This window comes from Populus trichocarpa, chromosome 2 (assembly GCF_000002775.5).
Source record: "Populus trichocarpa isolate Nisqually-1 chromosome 2, P.trichocarpa_v4.1, whole genome shotgun sequence".
NCBI classification, from domain to species: domain Eukaryota; kingdom Viridiplantae; phylum Streptophyta; class Magnoliopsida; order Malpighiales; family Salicaceae; genus Populus; species Populus trichocarpa.
Window position 1 is genome coordinate 10,158,097 of NC_037286.2, and position 25,313 is coordinate 10,183,409.

At 34.7% G+C, this 25,313-nt stretch overlaps 2 protein-coding genes and 1 pseudogene across 6 annotated transcripts; 1 reads left to right on the forward strand and 2 right to left on the reverse strand.

Moving 5' to 3' along the window:
• The first annotated feature begins 279 nt into the window (after positions 1 to 279).
• On the forward strand, positions 280 to 1,917 carry LOC7483784 (haloacid dehalogenase-like hydrolase domain-containing protein Sgpp; annotated as a pseudogene).
• LOC7453905 (phragmoplastin DRP1E) lies at positions 1,835 to 13,096 on the reverse strand. Of its 4 annotated transcripts, XM_002302446.4 has the most exons (15): positions 12,678 to 13,091; positions 12,423 to 12,486; positions 12,212 to 12,319; positions 11,993 to 12,094; positions 11,705 to 11,755; positions 11,567 to 11,628; positions 11,011 to 11,101; positions 10,838 to 10,902; positions 10,518 to 10,712; positions 10,295 to 10,414; positions 10,142 to 10,212; positions 3,101 to 3,326; positions 2,929 to 2,979; positions 2,459 to 2,827; positions 1,835 to 2,203 (listed from the first exon to the last, which is right to left on the reverse strand). In XM_002302446.4, exons 1-15 carry the CDS (start codon positions 12,816 to 12,818, stop codon positions 2,075 to 2,077), a joined length of 1,845 nt encoding a protein of 614 aa, XP_002302482.4. In that variant the 5' UTR covers positions 12,819 to 13,091; the 3' UTR covers positions 1,835 to 2,074. The 4 variants fall into 4 exon arrangements, 3 of the variants coding, with proteins under 3 accessions (XP_002302482.4, XP_024451476.2, XP_024451475.2); XR_008058574.1 differs by lacking the exon at positions 1,835 to 2,203 and having other exon boundaries at positions 2,738 to 2,827; positions 2,929 to 3,010; positions 12,678 to 13,096; XM_024595708.2 differs by lacking the exons at positions 11,567 to 11,628; positions 11,705 to 11,755 and having other exon boundaries at positions 12,423 to 12,560; positions 12,678 to 12,821.
• A 2,528-nt stretch (positions 13,097 to 15,624) lies between these two features.
• Positions 15,625 to 24,749, reverse strand: LOC7483786 (NAD-dependent malic enzyme 62 kDa isoform, mitochondrial). 2 transcript variants are annotated; one of them, XR_002980608.2, is made up of 20 exons: positions 24,368 to 24,749; positions 24,181 to 24,277; positions 23,920 to 24,038; positions 22,856 to 23,023; positions 22,464 to 22,592; positions 21,435 to 21,495; positions 21,125 to 21,228; positions 20,919 to 21,002; positions 19,567 to 19,673; positions 18,968 to 19,079; positions 18,594 to 18,707; positions 18,386 to 18,451; positions 18,151 to 18,223; positions 17,924 to 18,010; positions 17,631 to 17,685; positions 17,462 to 17,533; positions 17,041 to 17,103; positions 16,811 to 16,925; positions 15,943 to 16,113; positions 15,625 to 15,816 (listed from the first exon to the last, which is right to left on the reverse strand). XR_002980608.2 is itself a non-coding variant. In XM_002302447.4 (19 exons), the coding sequence occupies exons 1-19, from the start codon at positions 24,548 to 24,550 to the stop codon at positions 16,039 to 16,041; spliced, it is 1,884 nt and encodes a 627-aa protein (XP_002302483.2). In that variant the 5' UTR covers positions 24,551 to 24,749; the 3' UTR covers positions 15,625 to 16,038. The 2 variants fall into 2 exon arrangements, 1 of the variants encoding a protein (XP_002302483.2); XM_002302447.4 differs by having other exon boundaries at positions 15,625 to 16,113.
• Between the last annotated feature and the right edge of the window lie 564 nt (positions 24,750 to 25,313).

Sequence of the window (25,313 nt, forward strand, 5' to 3'; positions counted from 1 at the left end):
ATTTTAAATTATATTTCATTTAAAATAATATATATTGAATCAATATAAAATACTGAAAAACTTGCATGAAATTCTTAAAAAATTCTCAAGGGAGTATAGGATTCAAATGAGTTGTTTGAACGAAGAAAAATGAAAAATAAACCTAAACACAGTAACCGAATCTATGATAACTAAGCTCGGGTGCGAGGTCGAGCCCATGAAAGTGCTGGCCAGGCTCCTAGCCTGAGCGTGCGCCAACCATGGCCAGGCTGTTGCCTGGGCCATAACTTTTTTTTTATATATATATACCTATTAAATTTAAATCTATATATGATTAAAATATAAAATCAATTTTGACCGGAGCCTAAGATAATTTCCGTGTCACCCCTAGAGCTCCTGTTTTTAATGAATCCGGTTGCGAATCCTTGTGTCAAAATAATCATCATGTAGATATAATGAAATTAAAAAATAACAATGGCAGAAAATCCGGTGGGAAAGATTTTCACTATGTTAAGAGCTGGAAACTAAGGAAGTAGAAACAAGTAGTGCTAGCATTCGATGCTTTTCGCATATCTGAATCTCTGAAACTTTTACTCTCATTTTATTTCTTCTCTTTCAGTCCTAGCAAAACCAAAACCAGATATACCACTGCTCAAGCATGATATCCTTCGCTTCCATCAAGAACCACCACCACCACCACCCCCTTCTTTTCTGCGCATCTCCATCAAACTATAACCTACACACCAGACGGCTTCAAATGTTTTCCTCAGGCGTCATCCAATACTCGACCAATCTACAGGTTTCTTTTACGTCTTTCTCATTATACTGTCCCCATGCATTTCTCTGGCCTAATTTTTTGTTCTCGTATTATGATGGTAGTAGATGTTCTCTGTCCTCTGTTGCTCCTTTGGAAGCAATGCTTTTCGACATTGATGGAACATTGCGTGACTCAGATCCTCTCCATTTGTATGCTTTTCGCGAAATGCTTCGTGAGGTTACTTAATTCTGACCCTTCTGATTTCAATGGAGGAACTCCCATCACCGAGGAATTTTTCATCGAAAATATTAGTGGTAGGCATAATGAAGATCTGTGCCACATCCTCCTTTCTGATTGGGAAATCCAAAGATCCCGAAAGTTTATGGAAGATCAAGAAGCTATGTTTCAAAGGTAACTTACAATTCGATCTTCTTTTCTACAAGTTCGTAAGTTATCTTGCCTCAACTATAAGGAGTTGAAGGAGTGGAAATTAATGTTCAGGTTAGTATCAGAACAATTACAGCCTATGAAGGGCTTGCAAAAGTTGCGCAAATGGATCGAGGATTGCCGGTTTGAGAAGAGCTGCTGTTACTAATGCTCCAATATCAGATGCTGAGCTTTTAGCATCTATGTTAGGTCTGTCAGATTCCTTCGAAATTCTTGTTATTGGGAATGAATGTGACCGAGCAAAACCATTTCCTGACCCGTACCTGAAAGCTCTCCAAACACCTGACATTTCACATAAGCATGCTTTTGTGTTCCGAGGTTTTCCTTTTCACTTATTATTTCATGCTGCGCATAGAACTGCTGCTGGAACAAATTTTTGATGTTAGGTTTCCCCCTTTGTTATGGTTTTTGTTATACTAGGACTCTGTTTCAGGGATGGCAGCTGGGATGCCGGTAGTGGGGTTAGGTACTAGGAACCCTGAACAATTATTGACAGAAGCTACTTTTGTTGTTTAAGGATTTTGATGACCCAGATTTGTGGACAGAATTGGAAGAGCTGAACGCGACTGGTGTGACAAATCCAGGGGCAAATCACATATTACGCATGTACCAAGAATTAGTCATCAATGGCTGCACAACACCATTACCAAATGAAAGTAAGACTATAGTTTATTGGGCCTTGCTCCTTTGTATTTCAAATGAAAATGAATCATTTTTTTTCAGACTAGAATCCACATGACTTGTAAATACATCGGTAAGAAAATATCAGCGACCAGGAAAAAGAATTTCACCCATCAAGAGTCTGGATCGCCAATTTAAGCCGCTATAATACAAAAAGTATTTCATAAAGAGATTCAGTATAATACAAAGTATTTCAAATATAGATCCACCTTATCGAGCCCACGATACAGAATCAACCTCATCCCTAGCTGCCTTGTATAATTCAAGCCTCTTTGCACACTGCTGCCTTCTTTCCATCAATGCCGGGTCTTCATCTAATAACTGTGAAAGCTGCTTACCCTAAAATGCAAGTGAAAATTATTGACCGTCAAAGAGCAATCACATGCTTGGGACAAGTAACAAAATTGCACTTGGCCAAAAGAAAAAAGAATAACTCCAAGCATCCATGAGAGCAATCACATGCTTGGACCAACTAGCAAAATCACCCATGGCCAAAAGAAAGAAAATAACTCCAAGCAACCATTGAATTCCAACAAGAATTCGTGCAAATGAGTTCGATTATAAGATGCATATAAAATTCCAGGGATAGCGTACCTCTTTCTTCCCAATTTGTGTGTAGAAGTGGTTTAGCAATGAGTGTTTGGCTTCTCTAACTTGGCAATGAACCACAGCCTTGGGAATTGAGCTCTTGAGTGTCTCAGACACCATACCAACATAAGAGGACACGTTTGACCCGATCCTCCTGAAGTGCATCTCTGTATATCGGTCCACAGTTGAGGAAGCTGGATTTCCTCCATTATCCACTTCCTGAGGAAGCCTTCGAAAGAAATCCACAGTTAAATATGAAGATTCCATATCTACTAATCGAATAGCTGTCTTCTTACTACCCTCTCGGAACCTTTCCAAGGCCTGGTTAGCAGCACCAGCTAATTCAGCTTGCAGAGATGGAAAACGCCTTAATTCCTGTTTCATGTCATGGTGAAAATTCATGTTCTTGCTGATAGAAGAAAAATTGGTGCTTATAAAAAGCAAAAGCAAACAATAGGTAAAAATTAAAAATTTACCTGAGTTTCTGCAATTGACTTCCTGACAAGCTCTTTCAAGACAAAGTGAACCTGGATAACAATATCCAAGTCAGCTAAGGATCTGGTGAAATTTCCATCGACCATTTTATCCCTTCCGGATAATTCAAAGAGATTTAAAATAAAGGTAAATGCAGAAATTTAGACTACTTACAGCATCCACAGAGGCTTCTGCTGGGCCTCTAAAATAATTCAGTGCGCTATCAATTAGACGACGGTAACCTTGCTCTGGAGCAATCAGATGTGGCTGATAACCATCTGCCTCTGAGACCACCCTCTTTACATTCTGAAGGGAGAGATGCCGATCAAATGGTAGCTTTCTCAAAGCAGCAGGGAGCTGATTATCGAAAACTCCATAAATGCGGTCACCTCCAGGTCGCCTGGAATTAAAAATCCGAAGGTCTTATTAGATGTGAGAAGGAGAGATTAACTAATCTATCTAAGATGTTGGAGAAATAAAAAAAAATGTTATTCTAACCAATGTAAAAAATGATTTTTATAATTTTTTTGTGTAAGGTTTAGACGTTTAGTTTGTCAAATATATAGCCATTTCGTTCATGTATAATCACGTTTACGTAAAGCAGAGTGCACAGTAGTTCATCCATAAGATAACCAAATCACCAGGGCACAAACCGGAATAGGCAAGTGACAATATTTAAGATCCCAACAAGTTCATTAGGGTTCAGAAATCAGAAGAAACTTAATCCCTAGCAGAAAGGACTTTTCTTAAAGTATATCCAAAGATCATGAATATCAGAAATCAGAAGAAACTTAATCCCTAGCAGAAAGGACTTTTCTTAAAGTATATCCAAAGATCACGAATATTAGACATAAAAGGTCAGGTTTGTCAGTTTCAACCTCCACAAGAGTGTGAACCACAATTTCCTTTCAAGAAATGGTTATCAAGAATTACCAGGGAAGATATTAATTTCAATTTTAAAGTTTCTTCATCAATTACATCTCCTTCAAAAAAAAAAAAAAAAGAACATGAAGAGCTCAATCGTAAAAACAAATTCGAACAAAATAATTATACCAGCAAACTTATATAATCTCTAGGTGATCAATTGACAAACAAAAAAGCCTCAGTTCCATTAGTTCTAAAACAATTATTTCAAAAACTTTTGTAGTTTCTAGACTAATTTTCAGACCATATAAGATTTCATCAAAATTCTCCATAGAAATTGAAAATTGCCTTAATTAAAATCTTAAATTGTTTCTAATACAACTCAATCCACTAGAAATATTAACACTCTTGATCCCACATATTCATCATCTGATGAAAAAATCTTGGTTTCAATAAACTTGGATGGGAAGTGATGGAGTCACTGAAAAAACTTTAAAGGATTGATTAGGTTTTTCACAACTACAAATGGATTGATTAGGTTTTCCACATATTTTTGTGTGTTAGAGACCCTCTGATATTTAAGTCAGTTTAACCAAAAGTTTAATAGGAATGAAAAGAAAAATGATCAAATGGCATAGAAACCGCGAGCAAAAATAGGTGTTTATGTGTTGTAGGAAGATGAGTGGTGTTGTGTATCGTTGAGCAGGGAGGTATTTATACATTTTGTTCGATGATTTACCGAGGAAGATTTACCTTGGAAAAATGAAGCGTAACATGGTAAAAATGAAGATGAAGCATAGCTCACCATAGTAGGGATAATGTTAATGTAGCTCATCATGTAAGAGTGGCTAATCTAATTTTTACAAGAATTGTAAAAGCATAAGTTTGTCAAGATGCTTAATTTGTGAAACAAGCAGCAGTTGATCCTGAAGAGGAAATCTTAATCCTTATTAGCCATAGAAAAAACATTTAATTTGGCCAAGTTATTGAACAATTAAAAGGGGATAGAGTGGGCATTGTAACTTACATGTGTGTGGTTAGAATTTTTATATGAAAATTATAAAATTATTGAAATTTATATAAAAATAAAGGAGAGAAATTTTGGTCGGGCTAAGTATCATCATTTAGGCTGCAAATGGTGGTCCTTCGGGAAAAATCAAATTTTTTTTATACATATATTCATCAATTACCTGCAGTTCTACCATCTCATAGCAAAAGGACCTACCCGTGACATGCGTTGTGAATTCATGTGCATTCATGGTTCCAACTAGACCGAATTCCTTGCCATTATCATTTTTCCAGCTTAGTGCATGCATAGGTTGAGTTAGTGCTAGCAGTGCATTTATTGGGTGCCCTTGATGTATAAAGGTAATGCATGTGGCGTGGAGAGCAGAAAATACATATGCACGCATAAAAAACCTAGCAAAAACTTCAATTCTTCTTATTCCTTCAACACAACTTTCCAATCTTCAGATTTTCATATCATTACACAAAGCCTTCACTCCCTTGTACTTTGAGCTAGACCATATAACACCCTGAAAATTTCTTATTGAAAAATAAAGATTTTTTAGCTCAACCACACAATACCTGATTGCATCTCTCAAAATTATAATATTTGTTATAACTTTTCTTGGAGTTACAACTACAACTAGAACCATGATAAACATAACTATTAGCAAACCCGGGTCTTGTTACTTTTTGCGGCAATGCCAACATTTCTTTGTTTAGAGCTAGACTAATACCAGATAACAAGAGCTAGAAACAAGAGAATATTTTTTCCTCGTGAGTTCATTCATTGTAACATTTCTTGCTTAAGCTAATTTCTTCACACGATGTAACCTGACATGCATACCATAAAAGTGTACTAGCACAACAAATTGCATTTCATTCTTAGAAGTTCACAAAATTACCAACCATACTTCTATCCAGGAGTAAGTCACCATTTATTTTGTTTTAAAGTAGTTAGGTATAACTGAGTGGTTCATGAAAACATTATCTAATAATAAAAATGCCACCATAAACATTTTTCATTTGTATGATGATATTTGTCTCTGTACCACAAATTACAGATAAAATAAATAATGATTTATTAGGAGTTGGTTACCATGATAAAATTCCTTATCATGATGATAACATAATGTGTGGGACGTCTGAAATAATTGTTCCCGTGAGTATATTCAGATATAGATATACACTCTCTTTTACTAATTTTGTGAGAAATGTATTCCTTAATTATGAGATGTGTTTTGAGTATGATTTACCCTTATAATTGGGTAATACTTGCGTCCTTTAAGAGGTTTATAAGACACTTTGGAGAAACTCCTTTTGTGTTTGTCTTCAAAAACTGTTTTGAGTTGAGGTGGTGTGCCTAGAGTAGATTGAACCCAACCCAATTCTTCATATTTTATCGTCATCCTCACAGTCCTTTGACAAATGTATTTCAGGGTAAATTAGAGTTCATACCTGGATTGAGAGGTAAATAGATTATCGTAAAATACATTAGTCCTTTGGAAAAAAAATTATGTAATCAACCCTGGAATAGCCGAGATAGATATAATGTGATGTTTTTGGCTAAAGGGTTTCCTTTACAACAATGTGAATAGGGTCATATTTAATTTTCTTTCTACCTCACACTTTGATATCTTGTTCTGTGTTTTTTTCAAGTAGTTCTAGTTCCCTTAAACAAGTCAGGAGAGCTTAACAATGAGAGATTATTAATATTGAAGAGGAGGGTACTCAAGAGAAGAGAAGAGTTACGTAGTGAGGAGATAAAGCATAATAGAGATTTCAAACATGTAACTGCTAGGCTAACAGTTGCACGCAATCATGTTAGTCTTCAATCTACAAAGAAATTAGGTTCTCCAATTGTACATCTCATGATTGAGGCTATTATGGTAGATTCTCCACCTCCACCATCTTTTCCTCTATCTTCGTTTTCACATTCTAAAATCTTGACTTGAATGTGAACTGGAGTTGACTACATAAAATTCTTTTAGAATTGGTTAAAGTAATAAAGGTATTGCACCCAGGTACATGCACTCTTCAGGAAGCGAAACACCTCCACTTTTCATGTTCTCAAAACAACAAAATAGGATCATTGTATCTTACAATAATCTATTCACCTCTCCATCCAAGTAAGAACTCCAATCTACCAATAAGAGAGAGTATATATTCATATGTAAATATACTTACGGGGACTATTATTTCAGACTCCCCACATCTTCTACCCTTAAGGACTTTGTTGATTGTCTCATGGGATAAGGTATTCTAGCCTGATAACCTGCTCCTAATAAATCATTATTTATTTTATCTAATATTTTTTCTATGATGGTGCTATGACAAATATCATCATATGAATAGGAAGGCGACGAAGGTATTGTTGGTGATGATTGGCTACCCCTATTTCTAATGGCATTTTAGTTGCCATATAATGTTCTCATAATGACATCTATTGACAAATAATGTTCTCCTAAACCACTAAACCACTCAGCTGCATCTAACATAATTTAAAATAAAAGGAATGGTGACTCACCCACAAATAAAAGAATGCAAGTATAGATAATAATTGCATGAACTCCCAATAATAAAATGTAATTTATTATTATGGTATACTAACATGGTATGAGAGTCAAGTTATACTATGTGAAGAAAAAACTCAAGCAAGAACTGTTATACTAAATGAACTCATGAATCACAAGAAAAATTGTTTCTCCTAGTTCTAGCTCTTTTTGGCCAGTCTAGCTCCAAACAAATAAACATCGATACTGACACAAGAAGTTACAAGACCAGTACACTAGGTTCGCTAACACTTATGTTTCTCCTGGTTTCAATTATAGTTGTAGCTCCAAAAAAGATTATAACAAATGTTACAACTCTAAGAGATGCAAGCTTTGCAAGTGGGTATTATGTGGTTCACAACTCCTATGTAATAGTACAAAAATTTGTAAGCTAAAAAGTTGTGTTAAAGGAAGAAAAAGGATTGGAGTTTTTGGTTAGTTTTCTTTATGAATGCACATGTATTACATGCTCTCCAATATAGACTTTATACATCAAGTGTACCTAATGAATGCACTATTAGCGCTAGCTCAACCTGTGTGAATGCACTGAGATGGCAAAACAATGAGGCTGGAACCAGAAATCAGCGATGCACATGAATTCACAATGCATGATTTAAGGGCTCCATATGCTGCATGAACCATCCATGGAATAAGCCTTGAAAGGCAACATTAAAAGCATTGGAAGAGTGCATTTTCACCAGCATTCCCAAGATTCTGAACCTTGCAAAAACCCATGGACAAGACATGCATTCACGAGTGCCTCACAAGCCAATGGCCAACAGCCAACAGCCAACAATTGTCCTTTTCCTAGCAAGACATGCAAACTGACATGTAATGTCATGAGCAAAAACAAGGCTCCAATGCATGCATTGCTACTAACACTACTTGTTGGAATGGCTCCACATTTCTATTGTCTTAACATATGGCCACCATGACTCCACGACTCATCATGCAGGGCAAAACTCGAAGCAATTACCCGACAAGGCCATGCTTTCTGTAAGCAAAGTGCCAAACCCGTGACTCCTGACTCTTATATCCACCCACACATCTTGACTCTTTCACGTCTTGCCCCACCTTTGCACCATGACATTACCATGTGAGCATTTCTTCACGAGTGTATAGGAAAACATTACTCATCTTACGAATAAATTACTCTTGTCATGGGTGAGTCATTTTGCCATGAGATAGCAGAAGGAATGGGGGGCAAATGATGAATATAAATATAAAAAATTTTGATTTTTGGGACGCGTCAAAATGACCAGCAACCCAAACGACCAGCCTCCCTAGTTGTTTGGTTCGTGCCCAAACGACCAACCTCTACGGTCCAAACAACTAGACATAGCTCGACCAAAGTTTCTCTCTCTACATTTTCTCTTTTCTATCTCCTTTATTTTTACATAAATTTCAATAATTTTTTATTTTTCATACAAAAATACTAACCGCACACTTGCAAGTTCTAATGCCCAATAACATAACCAAATTAAACGTTGTTTTCTATAACTAATCAGCTACTTATTTCACAAGTTAAGCATCTTGGCAGGCCTAAGGCTTTTACCATCCTTGTAGACATCATATTAGCCACCTTTACAGAAGAGCTACGCTAGCATTATCACCTTACTATAAAGAGTGACGCTTCATTTTTATCTTTCCAAGGTAAATCTTCAAGGTAAGTCATAGGATAAGATGTATAAGTACCCCACTGCCCAACCATTAAGAGCAGATCACTCAACTCCCTACAACACACAAACACATGTTTTTGCTCACAATTTCTGCATCATTCGATCATTTTTCTTTTCCTTGTTCATCATTCCTATTAAACTCTTTCACTAAACTGACTTAAGCATCATAGGATCCCCTAACACACAAAATAGGACTTTGTTTTGCAGGTTACATCCCTTCCAGAACTACTCAATCCATTGTCAGTCATGGAAAGCCCAAGAAATACTTTGAAGTTTTTTTTATGACTTCATCATGTAACAATTAAATATATTAGTCCACTACAAAAGCTAGACTCAATTATTCCTGACAAAAAATCATCAAATCCTAAGAATTTATAATCCCTAAGAACCATAAGTATCATAGTATTAAGGCTTTCATTGGATAAAGACTTTAACACCTCCTTAAACTAATTATATGTGGATGTAGTTGTGTTTCTTTTTGTAATGGTTGAGGGATGTTTAGGACAAAAGTATAATGGTTTCATAATCATTGAATAAAGGAAAATTTCCTTTTAAAGGTGTAATACATTTTTTTGAAAAAAACTAACCTAATACGATCATAGAATTTTTGTAGACCATTTTAGGGATTTCCTAAATGTCTATTGTTTTGGGAATTTTATATATTTATTTTCTCTTGGTTGATCACCCTAATTCCAGTGATATTTGAGTTTGAGGTTCCAGTGATATTTGAGTTTGAGATTGAAGCCGGTCTAAAGTATGAAGACATTTTAAATTGTTTGTTTGAGCTAAACTAGTATTAAGGTCTTCTTTAATCATGTTTCACTTACACAGTACGAGCTAAACCAGCAATTTTTACTATCAAGACCACTCCTATGAACTCAGTTCTATCATTTTTGAAAATAAAAAATGAACAGTTGAAAATGGATCTTCCATACCTATCCCTTTAAAATTGAACTCCACAGTCTATATATATATATATATATATAAGAGGTAGATAAAATCAATAGTGAACAACTTGAATAAATAGCAATTGATTTTAGGAAAGGTTTACAATACAACTTTCGAATTCAAATATTATATTTTTGAAGTTTAGGTAAAAGAGTAGAAATAATTACCCTCCATCCAGATGCTCTTTGAATATCCTGTCAAATGCACGACAAAGTTCCAAGATGGTGTATAATTGGGCCTAAAGCACAAAACATCAATCATACACTCAGAATAAAATGGATGTCAGCAAGGAATGACTGGGAAAGAAATAAGCTACTTACCCCTGCATCAACAGCAATAGGCCTACCCAGATGGTCCAATTCTGATTCAAGCTCGTCAATACTATTGTTAATCGTGGATGTGATACTTGGTATACGAGCTCTAATTACAGACTCTAAATTCTGAAAGCAAAGTCACGTCATTAAAATGATTCCCTATTTTTTTTTCTTAATTTTCTTAAAGGAAGAAGTGCTAGAGTTAATACAACATAAAAAAATATCAAACCTTTGAGAGAAGTTTTGCAAGATATTCTGAACCCATTTTACTGGCTAAATGCCCATAATCAGGACTAGTTGCAAAGTATTCGCGCTCCTTGCGCCTAGCCACAATCATGTCAACGTTCTTATTGATGTCGGCTTGGGACCGGTTCACAATTCCAACCCAAGGATGCTGCAGCCGATATGATCTTCCTTCGAGAACCTTATGTCCGAACAGCAAATAAAATTTTTATTCCTTGGTTATGAAACAAGTGATTTTATATAAATAACTACATAGAAGTTTTTTTGCGAGTGCGCGTGTTTGTAAGAGAGAGAGGTGGAGATTACATCTAATGCATTGGTTCCTTTGTCCATCAAATCCAACTTGGTCAGCACCCCAAAGGTTCGTTCTCCTGTGCAAGTTATGAACAAGAATATTTCAGGGAAAATTAAAACAAACAACAAAGAGTTTCCAGTAACCTACAGAGCTCAGGCACTCAGCTATATGAGAACATATGTACCTGTGGGATCCACTTCCCTACAAAGTTTGATAGCATCTGAAGTCGCTATATCTTGATTGGCTGGAGATATTGCTAGTATAAGACAATTTGGCTGCAAACATTTAGCATGATCAGTTAGAACATAAAACATGCAAGACAAAAGATCTTACATGGACACAAGAATATTGTGCATTTCTTATCTTTATCATGCATCTATGCAATTCATTGCAGAATCAAAAGTCCTAAACTGCTAAGGGACATGTTCAAACACATTTTCGCACCAGGGAATTTCATTTAACGCTTAAATTCCAGCAAGAAATGTCAAAATATAGTGGATGCGTCCTATTTTTGAAAGTCTTACCAGTCCCTTGGGCCATAAAAGACTCGGATATAAAACATGTAACGCAAGATAGAGACTAGAATAATTAAGCATGGTTCATCATGCAGCCATGTTTAAAATACCACGACAGTTTGACTACATTCTGTTTGAAAGAAAATAAAACCCTCCCAAATGACCATGATTGCACAGAAATGCATCGTTTCCCAGTTAAAAAATGAAATGCTAAAGCATCATTACCTTCGCAACATAACTGTGGACCATGGCCTCAATGTCTCGAACAATACTTTCAGGTTGTCCATCTTAAGATTAACACATTTGTTACCATTCATTGCTTATAGATAAAATACAAAATGATCAATTAAAGCAAAAACATACCAACAGCAACTTTTGTTAAACCAGGTAAATCAATCAGGGTTAAGTTGACAACTGCAAAACAAAGCAAATCAAGTAAACTGTAAATTCAAAAATCAAGACAGACAACAACATAAGAAAACACCACAGCTCAAGATTAATGCATGAATGTTTAAGCTGCGTTTTGTAATGCAATTGGAAAGTGCTATTTAAAATGCATTTGGGGCAAAAAAAACATCACAAAAAAGCTCTTGCACCTCATTAACAAACACACAATAAGATTAAATAAAAATGACAGAAATAATCACACACCGTATGGAGAGTAGATGCTGAGATGGATAGGAACAGGAGAAATCTGTTTGGTTTTCCCTGTGACTCTATCAGTTTCATCCTGAATTTCCTTGCGCACCACAGCTACATATAGGGGGGGAACAAAGAAAGAAAGGAAAAACAACAGTTCAGCGTCAATTTTGTCAAATTTACAAGAAAATAAGTAGAAATGAAACAAGTAATAGCGCATAACAAACATACAAAAATCAGTGAATCGTTGTTTCGGTAGATGAAGAAATTCAGCATATTCTTGTGATCCATCCTCAGTTTTATGTAGCTGCAGCACCAGAGGCCTCCTTGTCACAATCCCTGCAATTAATTAAAATTAAAAGAGAAAAACACAAAAAAAACACTTTAAGAACAAACATTTTGTATAAACTAATAAAAGAGGAAAAAACAGAAAGGATCAGACCTGATCCTCTGGGAAGAAAGTCTCGACCGACAATGCTTTCCAAGACTGAAGATTTTCCTGAACTCTGATGTTCTCAGCACGCAAAAATCCAAAATCAAATCACAATTTTATCCCCAAAATATATCGCCTTGTCTCTCTCTGCAACGATTCCCCTAAATTCTCTCAAATTTCTTTCTAACTAGAAAAACTTCAAACGTTGCCGCTAAATTACTTAGTTGAAAAGAAAACATAAGAGAAGAAAGAGCGTCTTGTTACCTGTCCACCAACGACGGCTACAGAAGGGAGAGCTTCCCAAAGGGAAGAGAAAGCGTTATCATCGCCACCGTAGTCTCCGAGAACTGTACAGGCTCTCTGGATTCTATTTACCAGCCCTATCAAGCTCTCCATGGTTGTCATCTTTGAAAAAAAAAGACTAAAATAAACTGAATTTTGTTTCTCTAGAACAAGTAAGAGCAGCGAGAGAATTTTCAGCTCAGGAAGGAGCGAAGAAGGACAGCAGTTGCTCTGGACTTCAAACGGACGCTAAATCCTTGTTTTTCTTTTTTCTGGAAGTCTGGCTTTGAGGTGCCTGTTTTGTTTGAAACGTCACGGTCGGTGGGTTAATCCAGTGCGCGCGCGTGCCCGGGGACCGTGACTGTACCAACTTGACTCTATAGGCTCCGTCCTTGGTGGCGCCTTCTATATTTCTTCTTTCTTTCACGCGTTTGAGATTTTTTGAATTTTGAACGTTGGGAAAATTGTGGACCCCATTGTCTTTTACAGCATTGTAAATTATATTACGTGTATTGTTTGACATTGCGTTAAAACTATATTTTTTAAAAAAAAATTAATTTTTAGATTATTTATTTTTATGTATTTTTAGATTATTTTGATTTATTAATATAAAAAATAAATTTTAAAAATATATATTACTTTAATATATTCTCAAATAAATATTTATTTAAAAAATAATATTTATCACATCCTTAAATAAAAACTTAAACATTAGTATCCATCTTCATTTTAGGTGAAATAATTTTTATTTTTTGTTTGAGTATTTATGGGATGTAATTTACAAAGCATTCATCTTTTATTTTGGGTCAAATAATATTTATTTATTGTTTGAAAATTAAATTTAGATTTATATAAAGATGGTTTTTTTATTATAATAGTAGTTGTTTTTTAAAGTGTTTTTTGTTCAAAATATATTTAAATAATTTTATTATTTTTAAAAATTATTTTTAACATCAGCATTTTAAAACAATCCAAAAACATAAAAAAATAATTTTAAACAAATAAAATTTCAATTTTTTTTGCCTAACAGCATTCCAAATGCTACTAAAGTCTTGGATTGGTCATTCATTTTTTTTTCATTCCATAAATTAAAATACTTTTATATCAGTTTAAATTTTAATTTTTTTTCTTTGATGAACTTTAAGAATCCACTTTTATGTGATCTGACGTTAAATAAGTTTTAATAAAAAAAAATCGAAGAAGCATGTAAATATTACTAAACATCAAACTAATCTCTTGAGATTTTATTGATTATTCATATTAGAAATAATATATTCATAACACATTTCTCGCAATTTCACGAAGCCAAGCGGGTTTTTTCCTTGGAGATTGGACTTTTAAATTGTGAGCATCCACGTCCCGTTCCAGTTTGATAGGCAGAACCTGAAAATATATTTTTATTTTATAAACGCAGTAATTAATAAAATGAAAACAGGCAGGCAGACATTGATTTCTAGTGTATTTCATTACCAGTCTATAAGAATCAACTATTACAAAAGATCATTTTTATATTCCACCCTTTTGAATGTTCTCAGCTGAATCGTATCAGCTCATGACTGGGTCAAACTTAAATTGATTAAAAAAATAATTATTGCCATTATCACAGAGATTACTCATTGAATGAATGTACCCAAGCAAATGAGTTTGTGTTTTTCCCTCTTCTTCTTTCGTGAAAGAAGAATAAAAAAGATACCAGCATTTTACTTTGTTACCCCTTTAACACGTCCAATGAGATAGTAGTTAATATCCAGCGACTATGTCATAACGGATTGATTTTCACAGTAAATTAAAGATTTTAGCAAAATAATATTATTTTAAAAAAATACTTTGTAAAATATCTTTTTAGGTTTATGAAGCACAACATTTACTAAATGTTATTATTTCCAAGTAGGATAAGATAAATATAACACTTTAAAATAACAACATTTAAACATATATCATTGAAACGCGACAACTTAATATTTAGATTTGTTGTCAATCCTCTGGCTTAATCGGTCAGTTGATTGAGTCAGTTGTATAAATTGATCGATCATTTCATACAAAAATTATAATTTTATGAAATTTTACTTTCAAATATGTTTTATGAGTTAAAACATACATCTTTTTTCTTTCTAACTTGTAGACTAAAAATCAAACTCAAATTAAAATCTCAAAAAATTATTGTTTACACAATAATTGTCTTTTATTTTTCAATATCATTGATATAGTCAAACTTACAATTTATGAGTAGTCGATTGTAGATCTACTATAACTAAATAAAAATTTGCTCCAGATAAACTACAAAGATAATCTAGCAGATACATAATAAATCAATAGAATAGGTATATAACCAAAAGAAAATCTAATCACACAAAACTAGAATCAATTAATAAAATCAGTTGAATTTTTAAATTTTAAAAATCTCAGGTTAATACCTAGATTTTGACAATTTTATAATTTTCCTTAGAAAATGATCAATAAATTTAACTAATCATTACAATTCAGGCAACTAATTAATCTTAAATTTAATTAATGTTATCACAGTTCTTAACTGTAATATTTAATTAATATCATAATTCACAATATTTAATTGAATTGATATCAAAATTTAGAATCGAGACATCAAAAAAATAGCTCGACATGTCTTTTGTTTTGTATATTAATTGACCAATTTATCCTACAATAACCCATCATCCTAATTTAGTTTTAAAAAAAAACAATCTCTCAAATTCTACCATTATAACCGACATGATTGGACAGGCGCCAGATAACTTTTTCGTGGATGATCCGGTGCCTTTTCTTCTATTATTAGATATTCGGCCACTTCTTTGTCGTTTTATAGGATAGTTAATTAAGGGGGGGAAATGAACGAAAGAAAGAAACAGTGTCAAACAAGGAACCACAAGACAAGCATGCAAAGATCAAAGTTTCATCTGCAGACGCAATGATCTGAGAGCATTCAATTATTTGCAGCACATGCATGATAAAATAAAACATAATAATTTACAGTTGCTTGAGCCCCCCGAGCATACAATACAAGCCACCACTGAGGCATACTCTTACAAGAATCGCGTAATTGAACATGCTCAAATTTACATCCATTTCAAGAGATTTCAGCTGGCTTGCTTGTACAGGTTGGGAGCTAAAGGGCACGAAACGTCATGAAGAAGGAGATTAGAGAAAACTGATATGTAGACCCATAACAAGAGCCCACTAATAAACAATTTAATGGAGTGGATACCTATTTAGCATACAAAAATGCTCTTACCAAGCTGCAGCGAAAAAATCATGACGACATTTGAACATCACTTTTCTCCGACTGACAAATTTGGTTCATGTATCTCAGATTTCAGGCGGTCAGGTTTCAATCTTTCTTATAGACCAGTGTTGGGTAATCTGGACTCCACATGTTATTCTTGACATATTCTTCAATTTCCTCCTGTTAAAATCATGTGAGTGTCAAATAAAAGCCTCCCAGAATTGGCCTCGCATGAGAAATAAAAAAAATCAGGAGCCACCATGCAGTCCATATCACCAAAAGATCAGCAGAGCTGATGACAAAAGCTTTCTCCAAAGATATTTAGGTTCAGTTTCTTTAGTATCAAATTAGGGTGGAATGAGTTGCCCAGGAATTCTCAACTGCTTGTGGCAGCCAAGATGAAAACAGAATTAAGCTTCCAAAATGCATCCGTTACAAATTAATCATTCTGACTTTCTCATATAGACTACAACACACCTACACTCATTTCAAAGACAAGTTGACCTTTCACTCATTCACATTCCACTGCAGATATTGGGAATAAGTGTGAAAATATGATTAAATACTTCAGTAACCAATCAGAAACTAATGTTGTGCTGTATATCAGACATCCATGTCATTTCGATATTCAGAAACAACTAAGCCTCAATCCCAAACTAGTTGGGGTTGGCTGTATGGATCTTTCTGTGCCATTCACGTGCAAAAATTAATATGGCTACCAGACTTAAGTCCCAAAATACAGTTTAGGTAACACACACACACATTCTGAATTTAATAACTAGATCATCCATATGGATGTAAACGAGATGATCAATTTTGAATTCAAGTATCTCGCTAATGCTAAAATAAAAGGTTTTCAAACAAATAGCAAGCGCACCTGGCTGAGTTTTCGGAGCTCTCTAGCGTCCATTTCACGGTATCCTTCTGCAAGATCCTCTTCTATGGCTTCCTTCACCACAGCTGCAGCTACTTCCTTTGTTATATCTCGTATTCTGCAAATATGTATGAAGCTATGAAGTCAAGAACATGCATAACACCTTTTGATTGCAAAGCTTTTTCAGCTCACTGAATAGAAAATTGAAGAGATAAAAGAGCCTGATTATGTACCTAGATGTCGAAGGGTATATGATCCCTTTTAGAACCTCCTCTTCTGTCATATACGCAGCTAAGCTGTAATTTCCAACTTGCAGTTAGATAGTCAATAGCAAAACTTTATTGCCAAAAAATGAAGCATCTTTTTTTTATTGATTCTTAAAATACAAACAACAGTTACATTATTAAACGGAAAAACCAGAGCCCAATGCTTTGTTAAAAAGATGGCTTTATAAATCTCCCCAGCTGCTTCATTAATTTGCTTTCCTGGTTATATCATGGTTTATCTAAATCCATTGAAAATCCATCACCACCAGATTTAATTGAAAATATTTATAAATTCTTGAACTGTCTTGGATGATGAACTACTAGTAATTTCACAATTTGTAGATAATGCTTCAGTCGACCTAATTCAGAAAAGACATGTAAGAAATACCATTCAGCTGCAGCCTGTAGCATGCCATCAGAGATGATCCTAGACCCAGAAAGTAGAGTCCCAAGTCCGATTCTGCATGGATAAATGCATCAAGTGGTTATAAAAAAAAAATTGGAATAAGCATGACTATATTAATTTCCCTTGATAAAGTTTAACTGGGAAAACTGACCCTGGAAAGAGATACATGTTGTTTCCCTGGTTGCAGTGGCCAATATGACCATTTCCTGCAGCAGCAAAAGGTTAAAAAAACTCTTCCAAACATGTTAATAATTTTCAAGTAAACTCTGTGATGGAGTATAAACATGCTTCACATGTCGAAGGAAGAACTATCCATCTCAAGTTGAAATATAGCAAAGAGATTGCTTTCAAGCACGAGAATAAATCACAAAGCGTTGGTGCTTCATTAATTTGAAGAGCCATTTATTCAAGATCGGATTAAGACATTTATGCCGCAATGCATACCAAGATCCACATCTTTGAATGGACTTCCACTAGCAAAAATAATATTGTCACCCACAATGGAAAACGCTTCTTCAGGAGTGCATTCAGCTGTACAACACAGGGAGGACAAAGGAAGAGAAAGCAAGACAGAAAGAAGAAACATGCATTAGGTCAATTTCAGAAATGGCACAAATAACCAGGCCTTCTTTCTTACCAATAGCAAACAAACAAAAAAGGGAAATTTGTACCATTTTTTGTGGGATTTGACATGGCAAAGATGGCTGGTCTAGTCGAAGTCGAACCTTTGAGGGCTTCTAATACCTACAAGTATCCACAACATCCAGTTTACATTAACAGTAGTTTATCACTTGTATAATCCTTTATATATGCGAAAAAAATCTCAAACTAAATTCCCATTTACCGGATCATGCATGTACAATAAGATTTTGTTTCAATTATCACTATATTAGACAGGCTTCCTACCTCCTTCGAAAACAAACCCCCAACTGCAGATAATCCAAGAAGCACATCAGGCTTCACTTCTCGCACCTAGTTACGAAAGATTAACCAAGATGAGTACAGCGATCACAAGCGATAATCTTTTAAAAAGTAAGGTAGCTTTGTCCAAAATGATTCCGCCAAGCCATAGCTGCATGTACAACATTAACTATCAAGAGAGTGTTCTACGCACCACTTCTGCAAGACTTGCACCTTCCCTTAATCCTTGACGACTAGCTTCTTCGACCTTCCTTGCAAATGGCAGAGCTTCCAGATCAATATTTTCACGTTCCTCTGTAATAAGTCCCTGGGAATAAACAGCAACAAATTCAATTATCATGTCTATCATGGAAAAGGGCCTCTGAATTATGAATAACAAGCTAACATCAAGAAGGTTGATCCAACTTGAACATTATTAAAATTCTAAGCGGAACTATAATAAGCAAAGGAGATCCTAGAAGCCTCCATGAGATTTTCTAGATCAATCACAGTAGTTTTACAATACCTTGCCAACACAGAAAGCAGATTCATTATTAGAATTCTAGGCCAATAAGTAACATCTCTCACCTTAGCATCAACTACCCAGAACTGTCTTCCTGCACTTTCAAAAGCAGATTCATTATTTCCAAGCATTCTAGCCATGGTTTTCCTGGCAGCATTGAGAACCCCTATTCCTGCACTGCAGATGAACAAAAATTATGCAAACAAGCCTTAGTATATTGTGTACCATACAAGCAAGTGCCTAGTGCCAGTTCACAAATTCAACCACTATCATTTTATTTGGCCTGATCCCTTTAACTGAATTGCCCAGCTTCAGCCAAGTCTCAAAGAGCATAACAAGTTCACAACATCTTAACTATCCGAATCAACTTTGAGTTTAATTTCCCTCATTCAAGGATAATTCTAACTCCTAGTCTATGCTGGTTACACTTTACATATCTCGATTTTTTTTTATTGCAAAGAAGAGGAAGACAGTTTTTAAGGATCTATGCTCATACAACAAATCAATGGAGTGCAAATTATAAAAATCAGATTACTATTAAAAACAATCTAGACTTTCTGGGTGTAAATCAAGTATTAAAATGATAAAAACATTGAACATTTCATCTCCAGTCTACCCCAAAGAATTTTATACTTGTGCATTGACAAGGAAGGACAAACATTACCTTCCAGCACCAGCAACAACAATCTTTTGCTTGGGGAAATCAATCATTGGCCTTCCTTGTGCTCTTACAGCTCCTAAAAGACCAGCTATAGCAACCCCTGCCGTTCCCTGTGCCATGCATTGGAATTAAATCATGCAAGCGGATCAAATGTTGAATTGTTGAAACTATGAAAATTTGTATGCGTATAAAATACAACATTTGATTCATTAATTCTGCAAACCATTCATTCATGACAATTCAATCAACAAAATAAAAATTCAATAAAGGTAATGTGCAAATTTACAAGCACTGGTGACAAAATAAAGGCAAAAAGGGTCAACCCATGCATTGAACAAGTATGATACAGACAAGGGAAACAAGCACTCAAACCATAGTCATGGAAGAACATGCATGTTCTTTCAGTGGACTTAGTGTTGCAAACTCATTGGGCAATCATCACAACCATCTTTATGGGGTTTTGTCATGAAGGTAAACCAAGGGAATGGGTGGTGCTATAGTTGTTCCATTTTTCAGTTGAATTTTAGGAAGGGGGGATTGTTAAGGAGAGTAACAGTTAATCCGAAAAGCCTTGTATGAAGGCAGGGTGGTTAGGCTTTCCAAGGAGGGAAAAGAAAGGTTTTTTTTTTTTGGCATTCTCTCTCTTCCTCAAGCTTATAATCCATTTTCCTCACTTTTACTTGCACCTTGCTATTGGGATCCACTAATGCAAGCCATTTAACATTTGCTTTAATTTCAAATAAAAAAATAACTTAATCATCTTCTAAGCTCCTTCCCAAACATTCTAAAAATTCACTTTCATGCTCTTCACAAATACTAAAATGATAATTACCTTTGCAATTATCTACCTTGATGTTTAATGTCATGCAAATTTTTTATTAAGGGAATAAAAACTTTGCAGATTATAATTATTTCCTATAGCCCTTTTTATTTTCAAACTCAATTTTCTTGCTGAAGAGCAAAAATAGGCTCTTTGGTTTGGAGAGCAGGACCTACTGTGTGTTATTACTTTCTTGCATATGTGCCTCTCATCAAATCCTATGCTCTTTCTATTTGATCTATTTCTTACTTCCAAATTACCATTAACCTAAAACATTCTCAATTAATAACTTAGGGCCTTCATATAGACTGGGGGTTCCAAGGCAGCAAAATTGACGTATATATTTCCTATATTAGCAAAGACCAACCAAACATGTAGTGTTGCTTTCTACATCAGAAAAGATAAACCATCAACAAGCAACAACATCAAGCCTATAACCTAAAAGTGCAATGTAACTGTACATTCACATCACCCCCTGCAATACACTTTAGGAGAACGATAAGGTGCTATATTATTAAATCACATACTTAATTACCTGGACATCATCGTTGAACATTCTGTAGGCATTCCTATATCGCTGCAACAACTTGAATGCCCACTTACTCTGGAAATCTTCAAACTGAATTATCATAGTGCATTAGTAGTTCACAAAAATCATGATGAGAGAGAGAGAGAGAGAGAGAGAGAGAGAATCTATCAGTGTCTGACTAGATTAATTGTAAATAAAAAAATTGACGTTACCTGCACAATCACATGTGGCCAGCGAGTAAACACTGCCTCCATGAATTCATCAATGACTGCAATGTACTCATCACCGTCAAGACGGTGTTCTTGCAATCCCAGATCTATTCACAAAGAATAATACAAGTGTCCCCTTGTCATTGAAACAAATTAAACATATCTAACAAATGCTAACAAAATTCTAATAACTGTAGTGATAATACGTGTGACAATGTCACAATTGATGAACAGCTCTTTTTATAAATAAAGATGCTATTTCTTGTGATGTCCTAAAAGATTTCAAAATTATCAGATAGAGAAATTCACTTACACAAGGGGTCTTTGAGCAATTTCTCATTGTTAGTTCCAACATCAATCATGACAGGAAGCACCTAGTACAAGCAAACCACAGCAAAGTTTAAAAAAAAAAAATTGCCTAATTCACTCAGGTAAAAGGTTAGAGATGAAATTAAGTATGACCGAGTCTAGACATGGTCAAGTAAAAACTGACCAGAATAATTATACACCTCAAGAATTCATTAGCAGACAAGTATGAACCTATAAGAAAAGAAATCATGCAATATTTCACTTTGTATTGAGACACTAGAATTTAATGATTGTAAATATAATTCATTGAAATTCCATCCAGTAAAACAGAAGAATTATAAATCTCCAAAATAAAAGATAGGAATAATGCAAATAGAGGCATTGCAAATTAACTTGAAGACGCACTTGCTCTCAAATTTCATAAATTTTGCATGATCAAGGTAGAAGTGTCTATAAGCAGTCAGAACATTTTCAGGAAAAACAAAAGCGAAGAAGAAATTGGAAGAAAAGGAAAAAAAAATGCAATCAAGTCATCACGGTGAATATAATATTAGGTCCTAAAGAAATTAAATACAGCATAATATAAATCCAAATGCCACAAGGTAGTGATACACAATATCTATAGTATAAATGCTTTGTGCCACATTTCTCAGATTATTTATTCCTGATACATGGATGATTACTAGAAATTGAAGAATTGACACTGCATGCAGTGATGAAAACTTGCATCATCCATTTGGCACAACTTCTGGTCAAAGATTTGCCATGTCATACAAGTGCCATCTATACTTTGATAACTATGTGCAAGAACCTTCTGTTTCAGACTCCTCACCCATAAAGACAGTTTATTAGAAGGTGGGCACAAATCAAAAGGTATCAGGTTGGTATTGGGAACACAACCGATACATGGACACCACTTCCCATCCAACTTGCATGTGTTAAACATATTTATTGCTTTTTTGGAACATTTATCATATAAACAGGCAAAAAAAATGTTTATTCAATAGAGACAACATGTAAAACAAGAATATACCCTTTGAGGATTTATCCCTGCAGCAGCGACATACAGATCTAGCTTTCCAATAGCAATACCAATTCCTTGAACTCCAAGATCTCCAAGACCCAATATCCTGCTTCCATCCGTAACAACAATCATGTCAACCTGTAGTCATCAAGAGAGAGAAAACAAGAATAGTAATTAAAATCCGCAATTGATGTTCTAAAGTCTAAGATCCTTGCATATACTTCATCAAACTATCCTAAAGGCCCTGGCATGACAATCAAGCAATTATAACATAATCCTTTCTTTTTTGTTTCTCTTCCCTCTGCCACTCTCTTAGTTTTGTCATCCTATGGAATAATAATTCAAGAAACAAAGAAAACAAAGGAGTCCTATGTTAAGCACAACTGATAAATGCAATATACCTGCTCGGCTGGCCAGTTATACACCATGGACATCATTTCTCCACGGTCTTCAGCACTGAAATACATTCCCCTTGGTCTTCTAAACAAACCACTGTAATTTTGGCAAGCAAGACCAACAGTTGGGGTATAGACTATGGGTGCATATTCCTCGATATTGGCAATTAGAACCTGTCAAATTAAGAAATAGAGTTATGACCTCGCATGTCATTGACTGGATAAAGAAGCCTATGAGGTTAGTGTGCATGATGTCATCAGCTGCCCCAAACAGTTTAATGCACAAGCTATTATTCAACATTCATCCTCTCATTACATGCAAGAAGAATACACAAAAAATTATCGTATCTGACAGTGCATATCAGAGAATTGTTTTCCAGTACACATCCTAATCAATTACAAAGATGGAGGGTGAGACCAACTGATACTCAACAAATAAACAGGCCTCTTGAACCAAGGTTGTCAACCAACTAACATTGTAATGGGATGTCTCACTGTGTGCAAACCAGTGACCAGAGGAACAACAAAGAAAGGAAAGCAGAAAAATATAAAGATGGGGAGCAGGGGAACTTTTACAGAAGCGGAAGGGATATATTACCCCAGTTTTTCAGCAAACTGAAAACAAATATGTGCACATCCAACCTTTTACGATAAATCTCCCTTTTTTTCCCTCTAATAAGCATTATTAGCAGGGCTTATAGCTAGTTATCAACCAATCACCATGAACTGACCATAAAAAGGACTTTGTCATGAAATTTCCACTGCTCGTATAACTCATAGTCAGTGTGACATGAACAGAAGTCAGGTTTCCACAACGGAACAGAAAGCAGGAAATGCCACTTATGTCTATAATCAAACATTGAACATTCATAGCTATTGAAAACTCATAGTCCAAAGAATATAGCAGATAAATGGACTAAAACAGCAGAAATTCAATCCATAGTAAAGAAAACTCCTGCACACTTTATTTATGAAAATAAAATTTCGAAAATCAAATAACTTCACTGAAACCATTTCAAATTACAAACTATAATAACTTGAAGGTAAAATTAGAGAAAAAGTAAAATAACCTTAAAGTACATAGTTTCATTTCTATCATGTAATCGATTAAGTATCCGCCACTTGGCCAGCGCATTTGGATCAGATGGTCCGTCTCTTGCTTGCACTTCAAGCCTCTTCAAGTCAACCACTGTGATTTATCAAAACAAATCTAGATTTTCATAATTAACTAAGAATAATAATACTGATAATAATCCAAATACACATTTCACTTAAATAAATCAATTAACAAAAAAAACTTAGAGCAGCTAAAATTAGACAGGAAAACATACTGAAGCGTTGAATTTGCTGTTCAGAAGACATAACATTGGGAGGAAGAAGTCCCCGTATATCAAGACGGTCGCGTTCCGTCATAGAAAACGCTGTCCCCTATTTAATTTCATAAAATTAAAAACAAAAGGTTACAAAAATTCAAATTGGAAAGAGAAGGAAGGGTGAATAATGATAATTGAATGAGACCTTGTTGAACCATGGATCGTGTAGAATATCAAGGCTCCGTTTATGAACAATGGTAGGACGGTGACCCTCCAATGTAGTGAAAGATCTAGTAGCCTGCATCAGAGCCGCCGGATTCGTCATTCTTTGTTTGAGCCGTTTAATCAGAGACGACGACGCTCTGATCTGATTGGAAAAATTCGGCATTCTTCCTTTGTGAAGATTGACGATTAGCTAAAAGAGACAATGAAGAGAAAACAATAGTATTACTTGAAATAAACCCTAATTCAAGTAGTGCTAAAGGTAGGGAGTAGCTGGGAGAGAAAGGGTCCGCGTTCTCGTTTTTCTCATGTTGTTAATAAATTTAGTTGGTTGCAGCCAAAATCGCAAGATTTTACCAGCAGGGTTTTGGGCATAGTTATTAAACGTGGTGTGACCTAACTGGCTAGATCATGTGTCTATTTGAAAAAAATAAAAATAAAAAACACTGTTATAAATCAGTCGAGTATTTTTTTAATCTCTAGGCCCAAAAAAAAATACAAATCTTTTCCACTAATTCACGTTAATAAAAAGTAAAAAAAAAAAAACAATATTTTAACAAAAACAATAAATTAAGAAATGCTTCGTCACATTTTGAAAAAAGCAACCGAGCAACGTGGCAAAGTAATTAATTGATTAGCAAGCTAATTTTTGTATACTTATAGCACAAGTTTGATTTGCAATTCACCATTCATCTACATTTAAAGTTAACAAGTAAGATCGTCTCAAAGTAAATAATTTTAAATTACCTTGAATATAAAAATAATAATGTATCTAGAAGCAAAATGATGCGATCATTTCTTGTAGATGCTCAATCAAAATTATGTTATACATTTCTAAACAACTTCATATCACTAGTAAGTATGATTTGTAACATTAGATTTCCATATGTAAATTTATCAAGGACATAGAAATTTAGATATCGCATTCA

Coding starts and splice junctions, on each gene's coding strand:
- LOC7453905 (XM_002302446.4), bottom strand. CDS start 12,818: ATGACAACCATGGAGAGCTTGATAGGGCTGGTAAATAGAATCCAGAGA. Junction 11,756..11,992: donor CAGCATCTACTCTCCATACG/GTGTGTGATTAT, acceptor TTTGTTTTGCAG/TTGTCAACTTAACCCTGATT. Junction 11,102..11,566: donor TCCACAGTTATGTTGCGAAG/GTAATGATGCTT, acceptor AAATGTTTGCAG/CCAAATTGTCTTATACTAGC.
- LOC7483786 (XM_002302447.4), bottom strand. CDS start 24,550: ATGCCGAATTTTTCCAATCAGATCAGAGCGTCGTCGTCTCTGATTAAA. Junction 21,229..21,434: donor ATTGCTCAAAGACCCCTTGT/GTAAGTGAATTT, acceptor CTTTGTGAATAG/ATCTGGGATTGCAAGAACAC. Junction 21,003..21,124: donor GGCCACATGTGATTGTGCAG/GTAACGTCAATT, acceptor ATGATAATTCAG/TTTGAAGATTTCCAGAGTAA.